The sequence below is a fragment of the Staurois parvus genome, unplaced genomic scaffold, assembly GCF_062004578.1.
Source record: "Staurois parvus isolate SC_StPar_1 unplaced genomic scaffold, SC_StPar_1.0 ptg000086l, whole genome shotgun sequence".
Taxonomy (NCBI): Eukaryota; Metazoa; Chordata; class Amphibia; order Anura; family Ranidae; genus Staurois; species Staurois parvus.
In genome coordinates, this window is record NW_028317882.1 from 8,632,501 (window position 1) to 8,656,456 (window position 23,956).

A 23,956-nucleotide genomic window follows, 5' to 3' on the forward strand; every position below is an offset into this window, starting at 1 on the left:
CTGCTTACTGCAAATCAATGGGTTGCAGACCTTCGTCATTCAAATAAAGTAATCAAAACACATAGGATGTATATAGCATGTCCTAATCCTCATTCCTTAGTGCCCACTGCTCTTACCATCAATTTCCAGTGTGCACAAATGCCAATGCAAGGCCTCATTCACATAGCAGTATGTATTTGTACAGGATCTTCCTGGAAACAAGATTCTGCATAAACAGTTACGCATATGCTCTACATACTGTATATCTGTGTAATGTTTACATGCGTACAGCATAAGTGTACCCTATTGGCTACCACTCCTGCTCAGGACCAACATGTAAATATCAAAAATGTATAATACACCCTATGGATGTTTACATTTTGACCTGAATGGGTGAGGTCATGCACCTTTGCATAAATACCTCAGTCATTCTGCTCATGAATGATTTGTTTAGAGCCAACATGGAAACCTCAATAGGGTGTAATCAGTGACACAAACACTACACACTCTACAGGAAATCAACAGTGCTTTATTAAGATGGGACACTGCAAGATCAGCTGCAGGAACGCCTACTATTAAAAGGATAAGTTCACCTTTTGGACAAAAATAATAAATGCACATTTTTTTGCAGGTAAAAAAAAAAAAATGTACATTTATTATTTTTGTCCATAGAAGCCTGGAAAGCATTGCACCAGCGATCAGTAAATCGCTGATTCCATGTAGGTCTGCAGCAGACCTGTCAGAATATCTGCTTGCTGTACAGGATGTACGGCCAAGCAGATATTCGAACAGGAAGCTTGTGGCACTCCACAGCATAGATACATAGATACAGCAGCAGGAGCCATTGGTTCCTGCTGATGTCAATCAGAGCCAGTGATGAGAGCAAGGGGCAGGGCCGAGCCCCGTTCTGTGTGTCTTATAGACACACAGAGCAGGGCTTGGGTGCAAGCACACACGAGTGCAAGTTGCTTGCTATGGGGACACTCGGCAGGGGGGTGGAGCCCAGAGCACTGGCACGGGACCCGAGAAGAGGAGGATTGGGGCTGCTCTGTGCAAAAACCATTACATAGCCCAGGAATGTTTGATATTTTAACAAAAAACAGCCAAGGTTTACAATCACTTTATTAACGTCCTCCTCAAATGGATATTGTATCGCAAAACGTTTGGGAAAGGGGGGGGGGATGTAAACAGTTTATTAGGAGTTTTCCAGTCAGTGTACAGGATGCCTAGGAAAAGCATGTGCATGGGGAAAGCTTTAGTAGTCCTAGGGCTTCTCAGGAATCCCAGACTGGTAGCAGCACTGATGGAAGGTACAGGCTGCACCCTTCCTAAGTAGGCAGGCACTGCACCATTAAAGGCTGGAATGGTTCCCCAAAGCCTGGAAGTTATGGAGGTTGTTCCTTAGGAACAACCTCACCCAGCAAGGTTTTGTGAGACTCTTCATCACATAGTCTCCACAGCTGAAGGATCAGAAGCTACAAAGGCTGCGGAAAAGTTAGACAATGATTATGCAGTGAAAGTCATTGGGTAAGCGTATGGCTTCTGCTGTCAATAATTCAAAATTAAATTTGGCACATAAACTCCTTCAGAGAAATTGTCTCTGTACAAAACTGGAGAGGGAGCCACACCGGACAGGGACAAGCTTCAAGGCTCTAGGTGAAATAACCTTGAGAGGGAGCACTGTAGGCCACCCTATAACGGTTGGTAAATTGTGAGCCAGAGGGACCCGATACAGCGGGACTGCTCTTTATATGTCCTGACATGAAATCTGGTGAGTTGCACCTCAAGCAGGGACAGAGTTTTAAGGTATAAAACTGCTGTAATATATTAAAAGGTGATCTTTGACTCAAATCTTTACAACTCCTTTTAGGAAATTACTCTTTTGGGTTTAAAAAAAAAAAAAAAATCTTGAGCCGTCCTAATTACATAAAAACTGCAAATGAAAAAATTTTAATGTTACAGTAATAAGTTTGGTCATGTGTACATAAAACTGTTTTCTGTACATATTTTTCAGTTATTTCAGCAGTGTTATGGTGACACCAGTACTACTTTTAGCAGATATGTTTTAGTGTAAGGTGCTTTTTAAAAAAAAAAAAAAAAAAAGTATATAGCCTTGATAAAGAACCTAGAAAGACCTTTGCCCTATAAATTAGTTTTGAAATTCAAATACAATATGCTATCAAGACACTCCAAAAATACACTTCTCTATTTCTCAAAAAAATAAATAAAACAAAGCAAAAAACAAAATAAGCCTGATATGTGTGTATAGACTGTAAACAGAAAAAAAACACACATCAGTTAACACAATTCAACATTTTACCACGCATTTGGTCAGGACCGATCTCTTCATTTCTCTCATTATATTCCTGAAGAGCAACAACACATCTCCTGTTCTTTTCCATTAGTGCTAAATCAAGTGCTGTATTCCCATCCTATGGCATGAAACAGAGTTATCAAAACAAAGAATAAGCTTTTTAACTGAATTGGAAATTTTTTAAAACAAGATTTGGAGGCACACCTGGTCTTGAACATTGGGGTCACCACCTTTTCGAAGCAAGAATATCAGTGCTTTACAACAACCCCAGGATGCAGCTACATGTACTGGAGTAAGTTCCTCCATTGATCTGCAACAGAAAAATACATTATTTTTAAATTAAATTTGTGCTTTCATTAGTCTTCATATACTTTTAAAGTAGCATATATTTTTGCCATATATTTTTTTCAGGGGAGCGGGAACCCGGTTGCCTCCCCTCCTTGTTCATAGCCTCTTGGGGACATGTCACAGGTTCCAGAAGGCTGCAGGACCATTTACAAAGCACAACGCAGCTCAAGCATGCGCAGTGGGAAGCTGGCTGTGAAGCTCCAACTAGTCACAACCGGCTTCCCACACTAAAGATGCCAGCATCGGGGACCCGAAGACTAGTAAAGAACTAGCCTGGGCGAGGATCGGTGATTTCTCACATCCATACACCCACTAGAGGCCAGAGCAATTTTTACACTTCTTCCATGGGTCTGTTTAGTCACCAGTAAAAATATATTAATTTAAAATGGGGGGTTTTGGGGGCTTTTTTTTTACCCTGCATCAAGGTAAAAAAAAAAAAAAACACATACACAAAAAACAAAAACTTTTCACTCCCCCCACCTCCCTAAATACTTCTGAGTCCTGTACAGATCCAGAGCTGTGCCCATCTGTAGAAGTTACTCTTTCTCCATGGTCTTACAGGGAAGATTGGGCAATGGCTCAATTGGACAATGGAGCAGAGAGCGTCAGCCGGGGTACCCCAGAAGGGGGAGGTTCTGGTCTGCTCAGTGCAATAGGTTAAAAAAAAACAAAAAAAAAACAAAAACACCAAAACAAAAAAACTTGATAATCACTTTAAAGAAAGCCAGATTAATACATACATCATGAATACATACATACATTTTTTAAACACAAACAAGGCTTTCATTTAGTTCTATCTTGCAAAATGATTGTTATGCAATCTAAACACAACAAAAAAATAAAAAATTTAAGTAAATGAAACAGTAGACCGGAAGTAACGATTTTGACAGCTAGAATTACAAAGATGTGCTGAGAGGAAACAGCAAGACTAAAGGACAAACTATACATACCTTGTGTACTTTGATTACTTATTTTCTCTGGTGTGTGTAGGACAGTTATGGTTCACGACTAGATAAAAATATCTACATAAAAGCTGCATTCAATCTGATTACATGCAAGAACCTCAGTAGGTGGGAGGATGTCTTCTCTCGCAGCTAATCACTGCTTGTATACAGGGCCATTCACTCACATGTGATCGCTACATGAGCAATTACATACGAGTTGCTGCGATTAGCTGCGGGAGACAATGCTTTCATTGGGGTTGCCTTCTGCAGCTAATCACTGTGAACACCTGAGGCTTTTACATGTAATTGGAGTTGGGTGCATTCACAGATGTGAAAGTACCCTAGGACTTGTTTCCAGAAAAGATTTACTAGCAAAAGAGCAAGAGAGAGAGAGAATTACAATTGTTTCTCTTACTGCCCTTTCAATTATTATTAATGCAGAGCTAAAAGCAATTTTTTTTTTAGTTCTGGTTAGAGGATGGAAGGATTGAAACCCCGATAAAGTTTTTATTACTGTTTGTATCCCCACTGAAGAGATTGGCCCTCTCTATTTTTCTTAAAGACCACTGTCGCCGGGGCTCAAAGTGAGAAAAACTCAAAAATGCTGAGGTGTTCTTTTCAAAATGTTGAGTTGTCAACAACTATATCTAATGGGGCCACTTATTGCAGTGACAAAATGGCTAAAAGAGAATTTATGTCACTTTAGGGAGATTTCCACTGAGGGGAAATCTCCACATGACACCAATGAGAAAAAAAAAATCCAAGTCTAAAAAAAAATGTTTGGGTTTTAAATATACATTAATTTGATTTGTGAAATTAATGTTTACATAAAATAGGATTTTTTTTACTCTGTGTTTTAAATCCTTTTGTCTAGTGATTTGTTGGGGGAGGGGGGGGGGTCACAGAACTTTTTTCTTCTACATATGGGTACAGCTTTCACCTCTAAAAAGTTCAGACACAATGCAAAGCAGAAAGGCTACAGCCCCATCTATGCCTTATGCTTACATGTGTGGCACAAAGTCAGAGGTAGCCCTAGTAGAATCAGCAGCGACAGGCAGTGGATCACATTTCTTCATGTAATAAGCCTGAGAATCGATCTATAGATAGTCACACTAACAGCCAGAGGACACCAACAAGGACCATCTGGGATGCCGAAAAAAAACGACTGATGTCAGATAGATTTGTTTTGGGGCCTTGGGTTTGGTGAGGTGATATCAAAACAAGGCTGCCAATTACGAGACCCTACTAGTCGAAGTCATGAAGACAAGAAAGTCCACCGTCAGAGAGAAGAAAGAAAACTCTTGCAATGTTTCAAACAGGGGCCCTTGAAACAACAAAAGTATCACGTTAATGTCCCATACAGCCAAGATTTCTTAAAGGATTTGTATAGGCATGTCTGAAGTTTATTTCCAAACTTTTCCCCCAGCACCAGTTTTTGAATTTACCTTAAGGCGTTGGACATGTCTTTCATTACTCTCAATGATTTCATTATCAAGCTTGTAAAATTCTTGCAGGGACAACTGTAGGGAGGAGGGCTCAGCAGGGTGCCCCATGTCATTTCCATTTGAAGTAGGCTCCCCCCCCCCCATCAGAACCACATATCTCAAGTGTCCTTTCCTTACACAGAGTGTGAACAGGCTCTTTGGAGTAAAGACAGTAGAACAGTTTTGTTGGTAGAGAAATGAATGTATACAAGTGGAGAGAGGGACAAAAGGAGCATGTATAGTGGATATAAAAAGTCTACACCCCTGTTAAAATGTCAGGTTTCTGTGATGTAAAAAATGAGACAAAGATAAATCATTTCAGAGTAAGCATTAAAAACTAAAATAATGTGGCTGCATAAGTGTGCACACCCTCTTATAACTGGGGATGTAGCGGTGTTCAGAATTAAGCAATCACATTCAAAATCATGATAAATAGGAGTCAGTATACACCTGCCATCATTTAAAGTGCCTCTGATTAACCCCAAATAAAAAAAGTTCCGCTGTTCTAGTAGGTCTTTCCTGACATTTTCATAGTCCCATCCTACAGCAAAAGCCATGGCCCGCAGAGAGCTTCCAAAACATCAGAGGGATCTCATTGTTAAAAGGTATCAGCCAGGAGATGGGTACAAAAGAATTTCCAAGGCATTAGATATACCATGGAACACAGTGAAGACAGTCATCATCAAGTGGAGAAAATATGGCGCAACAGTGACATTACTAAGAACTGGACATCCCTCCAAAATTGATGAAAAAGCGGGAAGAATACTGGTCTGGGAGGCTGCCAAGAGGCCTACAGCAACATTAAAGGAGCTGCAGGAATATCTGGCAAGTACTGGCTGTGTGGTACATGTGACAACAATCTCCCGTTTTCTTCATATGTCTGGGCTATGAGGTAGAATGGCATGATGGAAGCCTTTTATTACCAAGAAAAACATCCAAACCAGGATAAATTTAGCAAAAAACACATCTGAAGTCTCCAAAAAGCATGTGGGAAAATGTGTTATGGTCTGATGAAACCAAGGTTGAACGGTTTGGCCATAATTCCAAAATATATGTTTGGTGCAACAACAACACTGCACATCACCAAAGAACACCATATCCACAGTGAAGCATGGTGATGGCAGCATCATACTTTGGGGCCGTTTTTCTTCAGCTGGAACTGGGGCCTTAGTCAAGGTAGAGGGAATTATGAACAGTTCCAAATACCAGTCAATATTGGCACAAAACCTTCAGGCTTCTGCTAGAAAGCTGAACATGAAGAGGAACTTCATCTTTCAGCAGGACAACGAACCAAAGCATACATCCAAATCAACAAAGGAATGGCTTCACCAGAAAAAGATTAAAGTTTTGGAATGGCCCAGCCAGATCCCAGACCTGAATCCGACTGAAAATCTGTGGGATGATCTGAAAAGGGGTGTGCACAGGAGATTCCCTCGCAAACTGACACATTTGGAGTGTTTTTGCAAGGAAAAGATGTGCCATGCTGATAGACTCATGCCCAAAAAGACTGAGTGCTGTAATAAAATCAAAAAGGTGCTTCAACAAAGTATTCGTTTAAGGGTGTGCACAGTTATGCAACCATATTATGTTAGTTTTTTATTTTTACTTCCCTCCACCTAAAAGATTTCAGTGTGTTGTTCAACCGAGTTGTAGTTTATAGGTTACATTAAAAAGGTGGAAAAAGTTTGGAAATTATTTTTATCTTGGTCTCATTTCTTAGATCACAGAAACCTGACATTTTAACAGGGGTGTGTAGACGTTTTATATACACTGTAAAAGGTGCTCTTTGTAAGCCAAGCAGAGGATAACTCAGTAAAGGCAGACAGCAGTAGATAACTCAGACAAGGCTCATTTAGGCTTGGTTCACATATATGCATTTTGCGTTTGATGCTTTCCCAGTTTGTTTTGCATTTTTTCTACATGCGTTTTTGCCGCATTTTTACAGTGTTTTTGACACGTTTTGCATTTCGTGCAGCTCTTTATTTTATTTTTTTTTGTTAAAAGTGGAATTTTTTTTGTTGCTGGGCAGAGTAAAAAATGCAAAAATGTGGCAAAAATGCACTACCATGTATTTCAACAGCTTTCCATTGAACTTCAGTGCAGCAAAAAATGCTGCTTCTTGCTTTTAAAAAATTCCCTGATCCTTTCCAAAAATACAGCATCTCAAAAAAGCATAAATGTGAACATGTTCCATAAGAAACCATGTAAAAGGGACCGCAGTGCATTTCTGCAAAAAGCACTAAAAATGCATTGGTGTGAACAGAGCCTTAGGTGAAGCAGAAGCAGTGTGGTCTGCTCATGGCTTTTCTGACCGACATTTTTTAATGCATTCTTAAAAAGGTTTGAAACAAGCATGTATTGTACATATTTAATTTTTTTAAATTTTGGCCAGGCATACTTTTTAAACAGGAAGGAATGATGTGAGCAACATCCTGAATAAAAGAGTGCCAAGCAGATAAGAAGAGGCCATAGGCTGTTGAAACAAACACCAGAACAGTGCAATTAAAATTGGAAAGCACTGCCTAAATATCACTTAATTTTGTACTAGATAACTCACAAAACTGAACAAATAAATTCTCTTTAGATTAAATGACAATTTTAATTATTATTAGAAACAAGTTATCAATTAAAAACATATGCAATAAAATATATAGTCAGTGAGCGCTTAATAGTTTAGCAGCTAATGCACATAAAAGGTAACCAAGTAAAAACCTCATAAAGCTAAAATTCATAAAAGTGCAGCACTTAAAAAGTTATTTCAAAATTGATACAATATAACGATATAAATTTATAAAATAGTGACAATTCGTCGTAAGGTGCTTGATACAGGAGTTGATGGTGACTTCAAACTTCAGTGGCATGCCAATAAATGATAGTAAAAATACGCACTCACCAGATGCGTATCTTTAAATAAGCATGTAATTAGTATGACCAGAGGTCCCCCTCTCAGGATAGGATGGAAGAGTTGGGCCGTTTAAACAGACTCTCCTCCCTCTGGGTGGTATGCAGCTACAGAGACGTCTCCCTTGGTGTGTGCAAATAGAATCCAGCCAGAGGCTCCTTACGCCATTACGCCGTAACGTCTCGCCGCCGGCACCTAGCATAGGTCCGGCGGCCATCATTTAATTGAATGGTCAGTATACCATTTCCTTGTTCACTATTTTGTTTTTATCTTCACACCACGTGGATTATTTAATAAATCATTTTAAACTACTACACTATGGGCCATTTCTTGGTTGGCTTCTTGTCAATTTTTAGAGCCCACCCTAGAAGATATAGGAGCAGAGTCTTATGTGGCACCATTCCAGAGGAAGGAGCTGTACCAATACTAGCTGACAAGCATCCACGCATCCATTAGGGAGGCCTCTGGCTGGATTCTATTCGCACACACCAAGGGAAACGTCTCTGTAGCTGCATACCACCCAGAGGGAGGGTAGGCCGTTAAAACGGCCCAACTCATCCATCCCATCCTGAGGGGGAGACCTCTGGTCATACTAAATACATGCGTATTTAAAGATACGCATCTAGTGAGTACATATTTTTACTATCATTTATTGGCACGCCACTGAAGTTTGAAGTCACCATCAACTCCTGTATCAAGCACCTTACCACGAACTGTCACTATTTTATAATTTTATATCGTTATATTTTATCCATTTTGAAATAACTTTTTAAGCACTGTACTTTTATGAATTTTATCAATTAAAAACATACTGTATTGTCTACATAAAAAAATCAAAAATATATTTATAAATATTTTGTTCAAGTAAAAAATTTAAAAAAGTAAGAAAAAAACTAAAAATTAAAAGTGTTATTTTAAGGTAAGTCTCATAATTTTTGAGTATGTGGGGCAGGGGGAATATTTTTTATTTTATTTTTTTTTTCCCCTTTACTACCATTTTAAGGTTGCAAAGAAATGGATAATATAGCTCAATAGGAAAAGAAAGCACACGCCCTTTATCAAGTCCAAAGACAAGGTGGGAATTGAACTTCATCCTAAAATTTGGTCTGTATCCCCCACCTCTTTCTGCTACCAGAAGTCTGTAGTAACTCCTATATTTTGCCGTTTATATTACACTATGCTGGTTTGGGTCGCTCCTTTTTCATAGTTGCAACTGCACCCATTACACATGCAGCTGTGGGGGAACCTCTCCCCAAAAACCACTAGCACCTCAATCCCCCTGTTTGCAGGCGCTACAGTTGTGCACCCCCTAGCGGCTGCTCTGGGCTGTTTAAATCGCACACATGCTCACTTTCTCTATACAAGCTGAGCCGCTACAGCTAGAGTAGCGCTCTGAGCAGGCTCACAGTTTGAATGGCTTTAAGTGGCCACTAGGGTGTGCACAATTGTAGCACCATGCTCTTCCTGCAAACAGAAGGACAGAAGGGGATTGAGGGGTCAAAGCTGCATGTGTAATAGGAGCAGGTGCAGCATTCGAAAAAGAAGGAGCGTTAACCTGTACTATTTAGGGGATAAAGAATTGCATAGGGGGCTTTATGGAAAATGTTGCGAAAAGGTGAAATTACATTAAACTTTATGCTGTCTAGCTTAGTTCCTCGTGGTTCTGATTTCTTTGTGCTTTTTGTACAACAGAGTATAGTATATTTTTGTATGGCTTTATGCTACCTTTTTCATGTTGAAAATCAAATACACATCAATTGATATTTAACTATTTTGGCATGCTGACTTTTTCATTATATATACACTGCATATAAGAATGGAAACAGGAGGCTGGGACAAAACAGAAATGAGATTACACTGCACCTTACCAAACCATTTGTATTTATATAAAAGTAGACTGAGGGTCATTAACCACTTGCCTGCTGGGCACTTATACCCCCTTTGTGCCCAGGCCAATTTTCAGCTTTCAGAGCTGTCGCACTTTGAATGACAATTGTGCGGTCATGAAACATTGTACCCATATGACATTATTTTTTCACACACATAGTGCTTTCTTTTGGTGTTATTTAATCGCCACTGGTCTTTTTAATTTTTGCACTATAAACAAAAAAGAGCAAATTTGAAAAAAATAAAAGTTTTTCTTTGTTTCCATTATAAAATTTTACAAACCGGTAATTTTTCTCCTTCACTGATGTGCATTGATGATCACTGATAAGTGGCATCGATGGATGACACTGACAGCACTGACTGACGGCACTGATAATCAGGGCCTTTTACCTCATCACGTGATCAGCTGTGTCAGTAGGACACATGACGCCCTCCCATAAACCAGCAACTGTATTTGTTCCGTGACCTGCTGTGTCATTGGACACAGCTGACCACGTAGTAAAAGGCCGCTGTGATTGGCCTTTTACCTCATCATGTGAACAGCTGTGTCAGTAGGACATACGAGACCCTCCCAGAACTGGGTAATCGCGCTGTAGTCATCATTCGGCTATAAGCGTGGTTACCAAGTGGTTAACTAGTTGCCGACCGCAGATAGCCGAATGACGGCTAAACTGCGGCCGGCCAGCTCTGAGTGGACGTCATATGACGTCCTCCCAGAACACGCTCTCCTGCGCACCCGGCGATCTCCGTGATCGCTGTGTCCTACGGACACAGCTGATCACGTGATGTGGTAAAAGGCCAATCATACCGGCCTTTTACCACGTGATCAGCGGTGTCCAATGACACGCTGATCACAGGGAAATGCAAGTGCCGGTTCTCGGCTGCACTTTCCTCACGCTGTCAGATCGTGAGGAAAGTACTGCCGAGAACCGGCAGTTGTCAGAGCGGGGATCGGCACCGATCATCAGGGTACTGATGATCAGTGCTCTGATGATCGGTGCCCAGCAATGCCACCCACAAGTTCCGCCCACCTGTGCCCAGCAGTGCGCCCACTAGCTCCGCCCACCTGTGCCCAGCAGATCACCCACCTGTGCCCAGCAGTGCACCCACCTGTGCCCAGCAGTGCAGTGTCACACACCTGTGCCCAGAAGTGCCACCTACCTGTGCCCAGAAGTGCCACCTACCTGTGCCCAGAAGTGCCACCCACCTGTGCCCACCCACCTGTGCCCACCAGTGCCACCCACCTGTGCCCACCCACCTGTGCTGCCCACCAGTGCCGCCCACCAGTGCCGCCCACCAGTGCCGCCCACCAGTGCCGCCAGTCAGTGCCTAGGGGTTGTGCCAGTCAGTGCCCAGCAGTGATGCCAGTCAGTGCCGTCTATCAGTACCCATCATCAGTGTCACCTATCAGTGCCGCCTATCAGTGCTGCATATTAGTGCCGCCTATCCGTGACACCTCATTAGTGCTGTCTATCAGTGCCGCCTATCCGTGCCACCTCATTAGTACTGCCTATCAGTGCCCTTTAGTGCTGCCTATCAGTGCCGCCTATCAGTGCCCATCAGTGCTGCCTCATCAACGCACATCAGTGAAGGAGAAAAAATACCTGTTTGAAAAATTTTATAATAGAAACAAAGAAACTTTTTTTTTTTCAAATTTTTTGCACTGTGGCGATTAAATACCACCAAAAGAAAGCTCTATTTGTGAGAAAAAAATGATCAAAATTTCATATGGGTACAATGTTGCATGACCGCGCAATTGTCAATCAAAGTGCGGCAGCGCTGAAAGCTGAAAATTGGCCTGGTAAATAAGGGGGTATAAGTGCCTGGTAGGCAAGTGGTTAAGCAATCAGACAAACCAAAAGGACCAACCGCCCTTTATCTTTTTTTTTCACTTCCAGTATGTATGCAACAGCTACAGTATCTCACAGAAGTAAGTACACCCCTCACATTTTTGTAAATATCTTATTATATCTTTTCATGTGACAACACATGACCCCAAACACACCTCCAAGACGACCACTGCCTTGCTAAAGAAAAGGTGATGGACTGGCCAAGAATTGTATCCAGACCTAAACCCTATTGAGCATCTGTGGGGCATCCTCAAACGGAAGGTGGAGGAGCTCAAGGTCTCTAACATCCACCAGCTCCGTGATGTCATCATCGAGGAGTGGAAGAGTACTCCAGTGGCAACCTGTGAAGCTCTAGTGAACTCCATGCCCAAGGAGATTAAGGCAGTGCTGGAAAATAATGGTGTCCGCACAAAATATTGACACTTTGGTCCCAATTTGGACATTTTCACTTAGGGGTGTACTCTTTTGTTGCCAGCAGTTTAGATTTTAATTGCTGTGTGTTGAGTTATTTTGAGGGGACAGCACATTTACACTGTTATACAAGCTGTACACTCACTATTTTACATTGTAGCAAAGTATAATTCAGTGTTGTCACATGAAATAAAATATTTACAAAAATGTGAGGGGTGTACTCACTTCCATGCGATACTGTATGTTTTGCTGCAAATGTTAAACTAATTTTCCAGGCTGTGATGGTAAACTTAATTTCGTCAAAAAGATGACACCAAACTATGCAGTGGAATAATGTCCAGGATGATTCCAGCTTACAAGGCAATCTCAATGCACTGTTTAATTGGGCAACTGTGTGGCAAATAAGATTTAATGTTGAGACATGTAAAGTTATGCACTTGGAAGCTAAAAACATGCATGCACCATAGACACTAGGAGAACAACTAGAAGAGTTAATGGTGGAGAAGGATCTGAGTGTTCTGGTAGATCAGAAGCTCAATAATAGCATGCAATGCCAAGCTGTGGTTTCCAAAGCAAGCAAAATCCTCTCTTGTATTAAAGTGATTCTAAAGGCTTTTTTTTTTCTTTAACTAAAAACCTAATAAACTTACCTGGTGTGTGCAGAGAAGCCCCGATCCTCCTCTTCTAGGGACTCCTGCCAGCGCTTTGGGCCCCTCCCTTCTGTCAGTTGCCAACACAGCAAGCAACTTGCTATGGGGGCACCCGCTGCTCTGTGTGTCCATTCATACACAGAGCCGTGGCTCGGCCCTGCCTCCTCTCTCTTCTCATGTATATACCCATGATATGGGAACAAGGCGTTTTTTATGCTTTTTAAATGTGAGTGGGCAATTGGCTTTGGGTGTTTTGTATTAATAAAGGCAGGATAACACTATGGAGCATTTTTCTTGTTTTCATTATATCCTGCTATGATCACCCATATCTGAGTATCCCTGAGTCTGGAGAAGGTCCAGAAGCGCTAAGGTCAGGGTCTTAAGTGTTCCGGTCCTGAGGAGAGTCATCTGGAGTACACGTGGGTTACCCACACAGTGTTTTGGCCCTAAGGGTCTAAGTTAGGAGGTGAGGAGCCAATTTGGCCATTTATGGATCTTTTTGCACACCGTGTGGCACTGTGATCACCCCACGTGGCTTGCTGTGTTCACTGTAGTGACCACCGAGAGTTTGGAATCGACATATTATGGACTTTCACACAGCATGAACTGTTCTATATGAGCACTTGCACATCAATAATATATGTCACCATCTATTCCCCTTTCATGGGGACTTGTTATGTATGTGTGTTAGTTGTTCAGGTTATATTGTCCTTATGGTCTCTAGCCATTCACTGATTAGCATTGTATTATGCATGTTCCTTAGTCTACATTAGCGCTTCACTATTTTACTTTTGTTGTTTTACAAAAGAAACAATGCTTTTTTTTAATTTTACATACATTTCATTTTTTTCATAATGCATCAGTAATTTAAAAGTTCTTCCCGATTTAAAATATAAAAGATATACCCTATAGAAACATGGATCAGCAGATTAAACTGTTCAATAGTGCTTATACAGGGTAATCTACTGAAATGAATGGATTAATTAGTAAATGGTTAAATAAGGGCATATCCTCTCACACACATAGCTGTCAGGGAACCGAGGAGATGGACAACTAGCGTGTTATTTTTGTTATGGTTTACAAATATTACACTGAATGATCACTGTGATTGGCTATCGTTCAATAAGAAAGGCTTCTGACTGGCTTCCAATCGTAGGAGTGGGAGCATATCTATCTACAGACACCAGGTCTCATGGGGCTGTGCATGGTTGGGAGCAGGGGAGAGGAGAAACCGTAGGCAGTCTCCTGGATGTACAGGAGATGCATTGTGTACAGAGGGGAGGAGATTTTATGGACATGTGTAACACGGCAAAGGTAGGCAATTGGTTAAGTAGTTACAGCTGAACTTAACCAAAAAGGGGAAGTTCCGCTTGTTTGCATCCTCCCCCGCTCCTCCTTAACAATTGGCACATTTTGGGGGGGGGTTTATCTGGTCTTTGCCCGCCCCCCCATCCCAGCCTTCTGGGACACATCAAAGGTCATAGAAGACCTCAGGACCAGTCACAAATGCGCAATAGGAGAGAAGTGAAGAATTGGCTCTGGTGAGGACAGCGCTGGATACCTGGACAGGAAAATTTCCTTGCATTAGAAGTGAGCAGATACAGTATTTGTAGCTGCCCACTTAATTTTTTGGAGGGAGACTGAAGCTACTCTTTAAGGATCTATGGCTAGTAATGAATAAGAGCTGGTTCAAACTAGTGCGACTTCTGATGCGACTAGAGTGACAAGGGAAATCACATTATAATAAATGCCCAATCAAATCAATGCCACAGTGTTATTTTTTTAAAAGATTCCTGGGCTAATTTGGTGTGATTTACAGTGTGAATTGGCCCCACAGAATATCCAAAAATGCCACACTACATAATTGCACTGAAAATCACAGCAATATCGCATTGCAGTAGTGTGAACCAAGCCCTAATCAGAATCTACAATTAGTTGGTTTGGTGTGAAATTCCAAAAGTCTATTGAGCTTTGTAAAAAAATAAAGAAAGCAGAAAGAGAAGGCACACTGTGGCAAGTTGCATATAATTAAAAGTGTTTCATACCTGACATTAGGATCTCCACCCTTCTGCAAAATCATTGTCAGACATCTGAGCGCACTCTCACTTTCCTTCCCTGAGGCTAGATGAATGGCTGCAATTCCATCCGGTAGGACTAGGTTTGGATCAGCACCACAATTGAGAAGATTTTCAACTTCCCTGGGGGTAAATAAAAACACTAATGATCATATATTCTACTTGGAGAAAGCAATACACTCAAATACTAAACAACCCATACAAAAAACAATCATAATTTTACTTTTTTGGTAGTAAAAAAAAATAAATTTGTTTTCAAAATATGGGCAACTGAAAGCAATGAAAATGCATCAAAACCCATGTCAATGTTCAGTATAAAATGTTTCTGTAGCTTCTCCGATTTCACAAAGTAAAGGAGATAGTCTAGGTAAGTAATCACAGCTATTTACCTATTCACAGAGGTGCTAAAGCTTCTGCCATTACCATTGTGAAGGTCCGAGGTGCTCATGACAGGCCAAATGGTAGGGCTCTGAATTGTAGATGCAAGATCTGATCTCCCAATCTTAATGCTAGTCCCAGAAATTTCTGGAATTTTTTTCTCATTGGATCGTTTTGTTCACTGGTCTTAGGCAGAGAACATGGTAGAACTTTCCCGAAGGCTTCCTCACCAGAAAACCAGTGGAGTAGAATCCCTGTTGCACTTCTTCTAGCAGTACCTGTATAACCACCCTCTGGACTATCAGTTCATGGATCAGGTTCTTCATTGCCAGACACTTGACTGGGTTTTTTGAATATCAATCACTAAATAGCTTTTCGAAGGGGATTCCACAAATTCTATTTTGCAACCTTGGGAGACAATACCCAGAATGTACTGACTGGGGGTGATGTCTTCCTACTGCGGAAGGAACCCTTGCAAACTCCCTACCACTGGGAGAGAAGATTCACTGGGACTTCTCGGGCTGTGCAGGTGGAGGAGAAAAGGGCACCCCCTTTAATCCTGGGCTTTTCAGCCATAAAGCTTTTTATAAGCAATGCCGATCTGGCCGATATCTGGATGGATTCAGCTTAGGGATCTGCTATACATAAGCCTTGAATAAGATCCAAGATTTCCTCCTTGGATGTTTCAGCAAATAATGTGTGCTTTTAACTGGCTAAGCCAGTATTCAAGATTTCTAGGCACACAGGTTAATTGCCATAGCAGGTTTCAGATTGCCATGGTGGATTGCCAAGATCTTTTATGGTACAAATCCATCCTCCTGTCCATCGCATCCTTAAAGTTGGCCATGTCTTTGAAAGTTAAAAGGAGTACTTTTGGAGTAAAGGCTGCATCCAGCTTAGATATTTTATACCAAAACTGCTGCTGGGTGTTCCTCAAAACAGGAATCCTTTTATGAGCTTTTGAGGGGAAAAAAAAAAAAAGTTTCTATCTGGGTCATGCCATTCCTTTTATGCAATAAGCATATGAACCAGAAACCCCCCCAGGCTCACCTAAACCTAAGTACATACGGTCTTGTAAAGATACAGTGTCTTGAAAAAGTATTCATCCCCCTTGAAATTTTCCACATTTTGTCATGTTACAACCAAAAACTGTGGCAGGACTTGAAAATTGTTCACAGATGCTCTACATCAATCTACACAATCTAACAGAGCTATAAAAAACGGGCAAAAAATGTCAGTCTCTAGATGTGCAAAGCTGGTAGACATCCTCAAAAAGACTTGCAGCTGTACAGTACATCCAGAAAGTATTCACAGCGCTTAATTTTTGTCATGTTACAGCCTTATTCGAAAATGGAACAAATTCATTTTTTTCCCCTCAACATTCTACAAACAACACCCCATAATGACAATGTGAAAGAAGTTTGTTTTGAAATCTTTGCAATTTATTAAAAATAAAAAAAACGTTGAAGCACCTTTATCACCAATTACAGCCTTAAGTCATTTTGAGTATGATGCTACAAGCTTGGCACACCTGTTTTTGGGCAATTTCTTCCATTCTTCTTTGCAGTACCTCTCAAGCTCCATCAAGTTGGATGGGGAGCGTCAATGCACAGTTATTTTCAGATCTCCTGCTCAATCGGGTTCAAGTCTGGGCCACTCCAGGACATTCACAGAGCTGGCCCGTAGCTACTCCTTTGTTATGTGGGCTGTGTGCTTAGGATCGTTGTCCTAGTTAAAGATGAACCATCGCCACAGTCTAAGTTCCAGAGCACTCTGGAACAGGTTTTCATCAAGGATGTCTCTGTACATTGCTGCATTCATCTTTTCTTCGATCCTGACTAGGTGGCGGTTTTTATCCTACAGCCAGTAAACTCCCCAGCATGTTATCCTATGTGTCCATGCACACAGACTGTAATCAGCCTTTTTTGGCAGGGGCATTTTTTGGCTGGGGAAAAAAAAAAAAACAAAACAGAACCAGTGGGCTTCTAGAGGAGTTTTTTAGCTGTAAAAAAACGCTTTAACGCTGAAAGACGCAGCAAACCTCTGGGTTTTTTTTTTTTTTTTTTGGGGGGGGGGGGGGGGACACGGAAAAACACTAATGCAAAAACACTAAAAAAACCTGCACGTTTTTAACGTGACTTTACACAGCCAACGTTACCAGTGTTATTAAAATGCCCAGTGTGCATGGAGCCTTAATGTTAATTTTGGGGGGAAAATAACAAACATGTCTATACTTACCTGCTGTGTGCAGTGGCTTTGCACAGAGCAGCCTGGATCCTCCTCTTGTTGTGTCCCCCACAGGCTCTCCTGGCCCCTGCCTCCTGTTGGGTGCCCCGACAGCAAGCAGCTTGCTATGGTGGCACCCACTGCTCTGTGTGTCCATTTACACACGGAGCCGTGGCTTGGCCCTGCCCCGTTTCTCATTGGCTCACTGGCTGTGATTGACAGCAGTGGGAGCCTCTGCTAATTCAGCCAATGAGGAGACAGAGACCTGGGAAAAATCGTTCACATTGCTGGATTGCAAGGAGGCTCACGTATTAAGTATCAAGTATTGAGGGGGCTGGGGGCACTGCTGCACACGGAAGGTTTTTTTACCTTCATACATAGAATGCATGGAGGTAAAAAACCTTCAGCCTCTGCAACCACTTTAAGCTGGAGTGCAATATAACCCTTGCATACTGGCTTTTCTCAGGCATCCCCTAGTTTGACTCTGGGTGTAGGGCACCACCTCTTTGTAGGGATCTGCTCTTTATCAGAGTTCTTAGCCTGAAAAAAAAAAAAAAAAAAACAGAACAAGTCCCAGCTGAGCCCTTGTATCACCAGCACCACTCTCTCTGCATCCCCCCCCCCCCCACATACTGGTGCACTGAAATAAATGTGACTATTTCCAGGGACCCGACATGCCACAGCCACCAAAAAAGTACAAGAAGCCCAACAGAGAGAAAAAACTCTGCCTGGCTGGCGTCAGTGCCTGCTCTGGTTCCTGTTACCTCCATCTGCAGAACCTACAGTGAAAAGTTTGGCTTGGAGTACCCTGCACCACTGTGCCAGACTAGAATCGGTCAGGGCTGAGCACCTGCTACTTAAGGAGCAGCTCTTTTCTTTCAGTGCTTAGAAGCTGCTCAACTGTCAGTTAATTACCAGCCACTTGTCTCCACAGTGACTCACCTGGATACAATTACCTGCCTCATTAGTCCAGCCTACAGTGTTACCTTTTTGCTATTTTAGCAGCTTAGCTCATTTCCTCCTTGCATGGTCTGTGATCTCCAGTGTGTTTCTGTGTACAACTCAGTCTGGCTGAATTCTTTTCTGATTCCTGTTCCCGATTTTTGGCTCCTGACTACTCCAACTTCTGGTTTCCTGACTTTGGTTCATCTGATAACCTGCTATGGCATCCAAACCCTGGTTTCTGTTTTTACTACATTCTTGATCTATGTTATATTTGCTATTTCATTAAAAGGTGTGATTTTAACTGCACTGTTTCCACCTGGTTCATGCTTCCTGACAGAACCAGAAATAGGCACCAGCTGGGTCCTTCCTCCTCCGCATGCAACCTTGTGGCCGGAACTGACGCTACACACCTGACCTGGAAGTCCCACCCTTTCCGGAAATGATGTAAACACTGTCGGACCTGGCTGAGGATGCTCTTCAGCCACCACAGTCAGCAATACCAGCAACATTGCTTCTGAGAGTAAAATAGGACCTGACCATTGGGCAGCACAGGCTCTCCCTGAGCAAGGACAAGGGAGAAGGAACTAGAAAATCCCCTACCGGTACCGACAAGAGAAGGAAAAAAAAAGGGTTAGGCGGAGACAACGCCTCCTCAACAGCCCTCAAAGATCCACAGTTTCATAGTGTTCCTGCCAAGCCAGAGGAAATACAAAAACTGAGAATCTGTGTGGTGAAGCCACCTTTAAAGTCTAACATTGAGGTGTTTCCTGTGTCTGGGGGAAGAGGTATGATCTTCTCAGGTGCTGTCCTGAAAGACATTTTGGGGAAAAAGGCCCAAAGATTGTTCTCAGACAAAGAAACATTCATCAAGTTAACCAGCGACCTGTTACCTGCATATATAGAAAAGAAGTAAAAGTACTGTTTGGGCACTGAATGATAATATTCTATTAAAAGTAGAAGGGTTTTACCTGCATAGGGGGTTTATATGACACTCCTCATTTTTATCATTTGCCAAAATTCGAAGGATGAAAAGGATCCTCCAGGCAGGCCTATTGTTACTAGCATAAAAAGCCTGACTAGGGGTCTTTCCCAGTAGGTGGAACAACCAACTGTAACTATGACACTTTCTTAAAATGAGAGACTCCATACACTTGTTGGAGACACTACAGTGGTACAAACATAGGGATATGCATCTCAAACATACATATACATAACTCTACAACAAATTCAGTACCTATGTTTATATTGCTCAATTGTCTTTTCCATGTAGGAAAACCTCTTTATATATGAAAACTTAATATAAAATTGTGACAGTGCGAGGCCCTGCCACTGCGTAAGAATAGGCAAAAGTGAGACAGGGTTCACAGAAATGTAGAGTGCAGGGCAGCGGAACATCAAAACTGGAAGGAGAAAATAGATTTTTCAATTTTCTCTAAGTTTTAGAATTGCTGGCTTGTGTTCTGGAGTCAGGAGGCTTCAAACAGCTTTGGCAGGGAGGAAGCCTCGAACTCTGTGTCCAGGTCTTGCTGGAGACCAGCTGGGTGTGTGCCTATAATCATAGGCTTGGGCATAATTCAGGGCTCCAGGAAACAGGTGTGCTCCACCCAAAAGCCAGAAGGGTATCAGGCTAGGGGACAACAGGGCTTTATATTGGTGCCAGGAGATTCCATTATTGAGAGGTCAGGTCGTGGGCCCGTGCAGCAGGGAGCTGTGACTGAGAGAGTCAAGCAAACTGAGAAAAGGTACAACAGTTGCGCAGCAGTGCTGTGGAACAGTCTGAGAGACCAGCCAAAGGCCAACATTTCAAGTCTTCCAGTCTGACTGTAAAATGTTACACCCTGAATATGGATGTAACATGTTGCGAAAGGTGAACTTCTCCTGTGATTAGAAACCGCACACATAAAAATATTAACAAAGCACATTCTTCTACTGTATATACTTTGCCTCTATCCAAAGTGCAGTATTGAGTGTGACTTCTCTCTGCTGCCATGTTCCTATGTGTAATGGCTGTGTGAATCTGGCACCCAAACAGCTATTTTGTTCACGCCACAAGTCTTCTATGCTATTTCATCATAAGAAGGCACAGTGACCGTTTCCTCTCTCCTCCTTTCAGTTCATACAACATCTTAGCTGCTGCTAGACACCCCTTATCACCCATTATCAGTCTGGTAATAGGACTAGTATATGAATACTTATAGAAAACTGTATTTGGGACTTGGTCATAAAATGGGTGACTAAATTTGCCCAATATTAGGTTTTATTATACTGCGGTGATGTTGTCACGAGTAGTAGATTGGACATATAACTCATGGGAGAGTTGGGTTAAAATGGAAGGCATTTTAAGTAATGCATGTCAAGAGGATTATTTGGATACCATGAAAGTTTTGCATTATGGATAAATTAGCAACATGTTGACACGGGAGGTTCTGAGAGTGTGGGATGGAATATACAAGCATGGTTGAAATTAATTATAAATGTTTAACCAGATGGTATTTTACACAAGTGTGGCACATAGACAGCGGGAGAGGTTTCACCATTGTGTTGGAGGAGATGTGGACTAAAAGGGAACTATGGCACATATTTGGTAGGATTGTCCAAAAATGCAGATGTTTTGGCAAGATATAATACAAGTCATACAATAGATATTGGGGATCACTATGCAGAAAGCCATGGGGATGTTTATTTTATAGGTTAGAAATACCAGTAAAACAATATACAAACAGTGTATTATATAATTTAATTAGTGCAGCCAAGGGATTTATTCCCAAATTTTGGCAGGTACAGGGACCCCCAACATTGAGGGACTGGATTGATAACCACATAAATAAGATGGAAGAGCTATGCCATATAGATGAAGATAAAATGGAAAAGTTTAGAAAGGAATCGAGTAGTTGGTATGATTTTAAGACATCTAAAAAATGCCTGGAAGTAATGGGAGCCCCAGACAGACCAATATAGGAGCTGAACTGAGTGATTAAGAAATGTATAGGAGGAGAGGAGTACAGAAAAGAGATATAGATATGGACAGGAATTGACGGAAAGAGTTGGATAGAATCATATGGACCAGGGAAAAGTGGGGGGGGGGGGAGGGAGGAAATGTAGGGGAATGGCTTGTATTTTTCATTCAATAATTATTATTATACAGTATTTATATAGCGCCAACAGTTTGCGCAGCGCTGTGCATTATAATGGGAGACAGTAACAATACAATACACGAGGGGTTCGAGGGCCCTGCTCCATGGAGCTTACAATCTAGGAATTCATTATACGACGGATGAATATATGTTGTTTTAAACTTTGGAAAAAAAAATAAAAATAAAACATATATATAAAAAAAAAAAAAAAAAAAAAAAAAAAAAAATGGGTGACCTCCCAGCAACCACTCCTTAAACCGGATGATTGGTCAGATGGCCTCTGTCAACACTCCTTTGATACTGCATAAAGGGAATGCCAGGACACTGACAGTTCTCGTTTTAACATCAAACCAAAGAACACCTAACCAGACTTGAGAGAGCAACTGTACAGTTTTTGCTTATTCATTGGACTTTGCAACCTAGGACATTGTTAAGTATTCATATAACAGCGCTGAGCGAACTGTTGGTGCTATATAAATACTGTATAATAAAATAATAAGTAATCTTCATTTTCAACTCCTTTTTTTCCTCTGTGGCATTACTCTCTGTTTGTGTAACAGCCTTTTTCTGTAAATATTTTATTTGCACCATTTTGACCTTTTTCATTATTAAATCTTATTTTGAAAAGTGTTGACATTGTTTCTAAGGCTTTTAATTAAAACTAAAAGAATCCCCGTCGCTTGAAGAGTGCTACTGTAGTATACATTTCCGAACATACTTGTCTGCGGTATCACCACCTACGTGTCACTCCTAAAAGGTTTTTCTGACACCAAGAGATAAAAAGATGAAGGGGGGGGATTTGCACCATTGATACTTCAGCTCCCCACACCCTACTTTTCAGAGTTAAGAGATCTTGTGAAAATGATGGAATTTTAATGGCTGTAGATAACCAGGTATATCTTCGTGAGGAATATTTGTTTCAAGTCTGTGTATCATTTGATGCTTGTCACTTTACAGGTATACGTGAGGGTTTTCATCCACTTTAAAGCCCCTTTCACAATCGATTCTGACTATCCGTTTACATCAGGTTACTTCCAATTCAGTTTGCCAAAGTGGAAAAGGATGTAGTCTGTTTCTGTTTTTTTACTGAACCTGGTCTGAAGCCGAAGTAGATGGATGTGAACAGACAAGCCTGTTTACACTTGTCTGGACATAGGGCTCCATAGCCCTTCTGACCAGGTTCATCAGAAAAACTGACAGACAGGCCTGATCAGAATGCCCGTGTGAAATGGGCCTACGGTGAAACAGCCAATGCTCAGTCAACTGTTACTTTTACTAGCCTAAAATATCACAAAAAAAAAAAAACCCACATCATCTGCATCACAGTTGCTGGATGAGGGCAGAGCTGTTATGTGTCATCAGAGGTCCAGCTGTCTCAACAGAAGAGACAGCAGGCTTCTCATGATGACAGAAGCAAAGATGATGACATATGACCAGGGCGGATTTGATTTAAATCAAGTTGATTTAAATCACAATTTAAATCACTAGTGAAAAGGCTTGATTTAAATAATTTTTAAAGAGCAACTGTCATCTCTGTCCCGCAGCGGCTCCTCCTCTGACCTGCTGTTGACTCACCAACAGTCCCATTCACTTTAATGGGATGACTGGTGATGCGGCACTGACACAACAAGGTGAGGGACGTGGCGGCAGCAGGGGAGTGGATGCCCGCTAACAGGCGCTGCCATGATGGATCTAAAATGACAGGTGCTCTTTAAATATAAGGAATCCAACTCATTCTTGCTGGTAGTTAGAAGCTTTAATATCTGCAAGTCAAATGAAGGTTTCCTTTATAGAATAATACGCTGTCAGGTTAGTAAAACAGTGATATCACAACCAATTTTAGGTTAATCACACATAGCTGGAGAACTACACAAATTCGTTTCTTTCATGTTTTTTTCTCATGGTTACTGTGAAATTGTGTGAATGCATCAATGCAGTGCATGTTATCTCAGCTTGCAGAGCTTGGATTCATTGAATGAGTTTACCAAAAATGTAAATATTGCAAAATATACAGCCTCATGCTACATAACTAAGCTCCATTTCATGCTGAATAAGCAAAATTATTAATGTATCTTTAGATAGATTTTTACTCCAAAAGCATTTTATGAAAATAAATTTGATAAAAATAAAAATGTTAAAATCATCAATTTTTATCCACCCTGCGTATGACCTGACTGTGCAGTCCATGCACACTACAGGTGGTTTCAGGAGTTTAGTGGCAGGGGAGTTTACAAGCAGAAAAAAAAAATTAAAATCACTTGTACGTTCAGGAGAGGAGCTTTTGAGCGTAAATAGAAAGGCCCAAAAGTGAAAAAAAAAAAAAACAAAAAAAAACACGCACATTAGTGTGCATTAATGCTAAGTGCTGATTGGCCTTGTGCTGATCACATGCCCTCTCCCAAGAAAAAAAGAGACATCTCTAATACACA

The 23,956-nt window shown here is 41.3% G+C and overlaps 1 protein-coding gene across 1 annotated transcript in view; it reads right to left on the reverse strand.

The window, feature by feature from the left end:
* Positions 1–23,956, reverse strand: part of ANKLE1 (ankyrin repeat and LEM domain containing 1) — a 55,550-nt gene that overhangs the window by 25,898 nt on the left and 5,696 nt on the right. The window contains exons 2-4 of the mRNA XM_089670020.1: positions 14,815–14,967; positions 2,498–2,603; positions 2,300–2,411 (exon numbers count right to left, since the gene is read on the reverse strand). Of these exons, the coding sequence (XP_089526146.1) occupies positions 2,300–2,411; positions 2,498–2,603; positions 14,815–14,967 (371 nt within the window). The remainder of the gene's footprint in view (positions 1–2,299; positions 2,412–2,497; positions 2,604–14,814; positions 14,968–23,956) is intronic.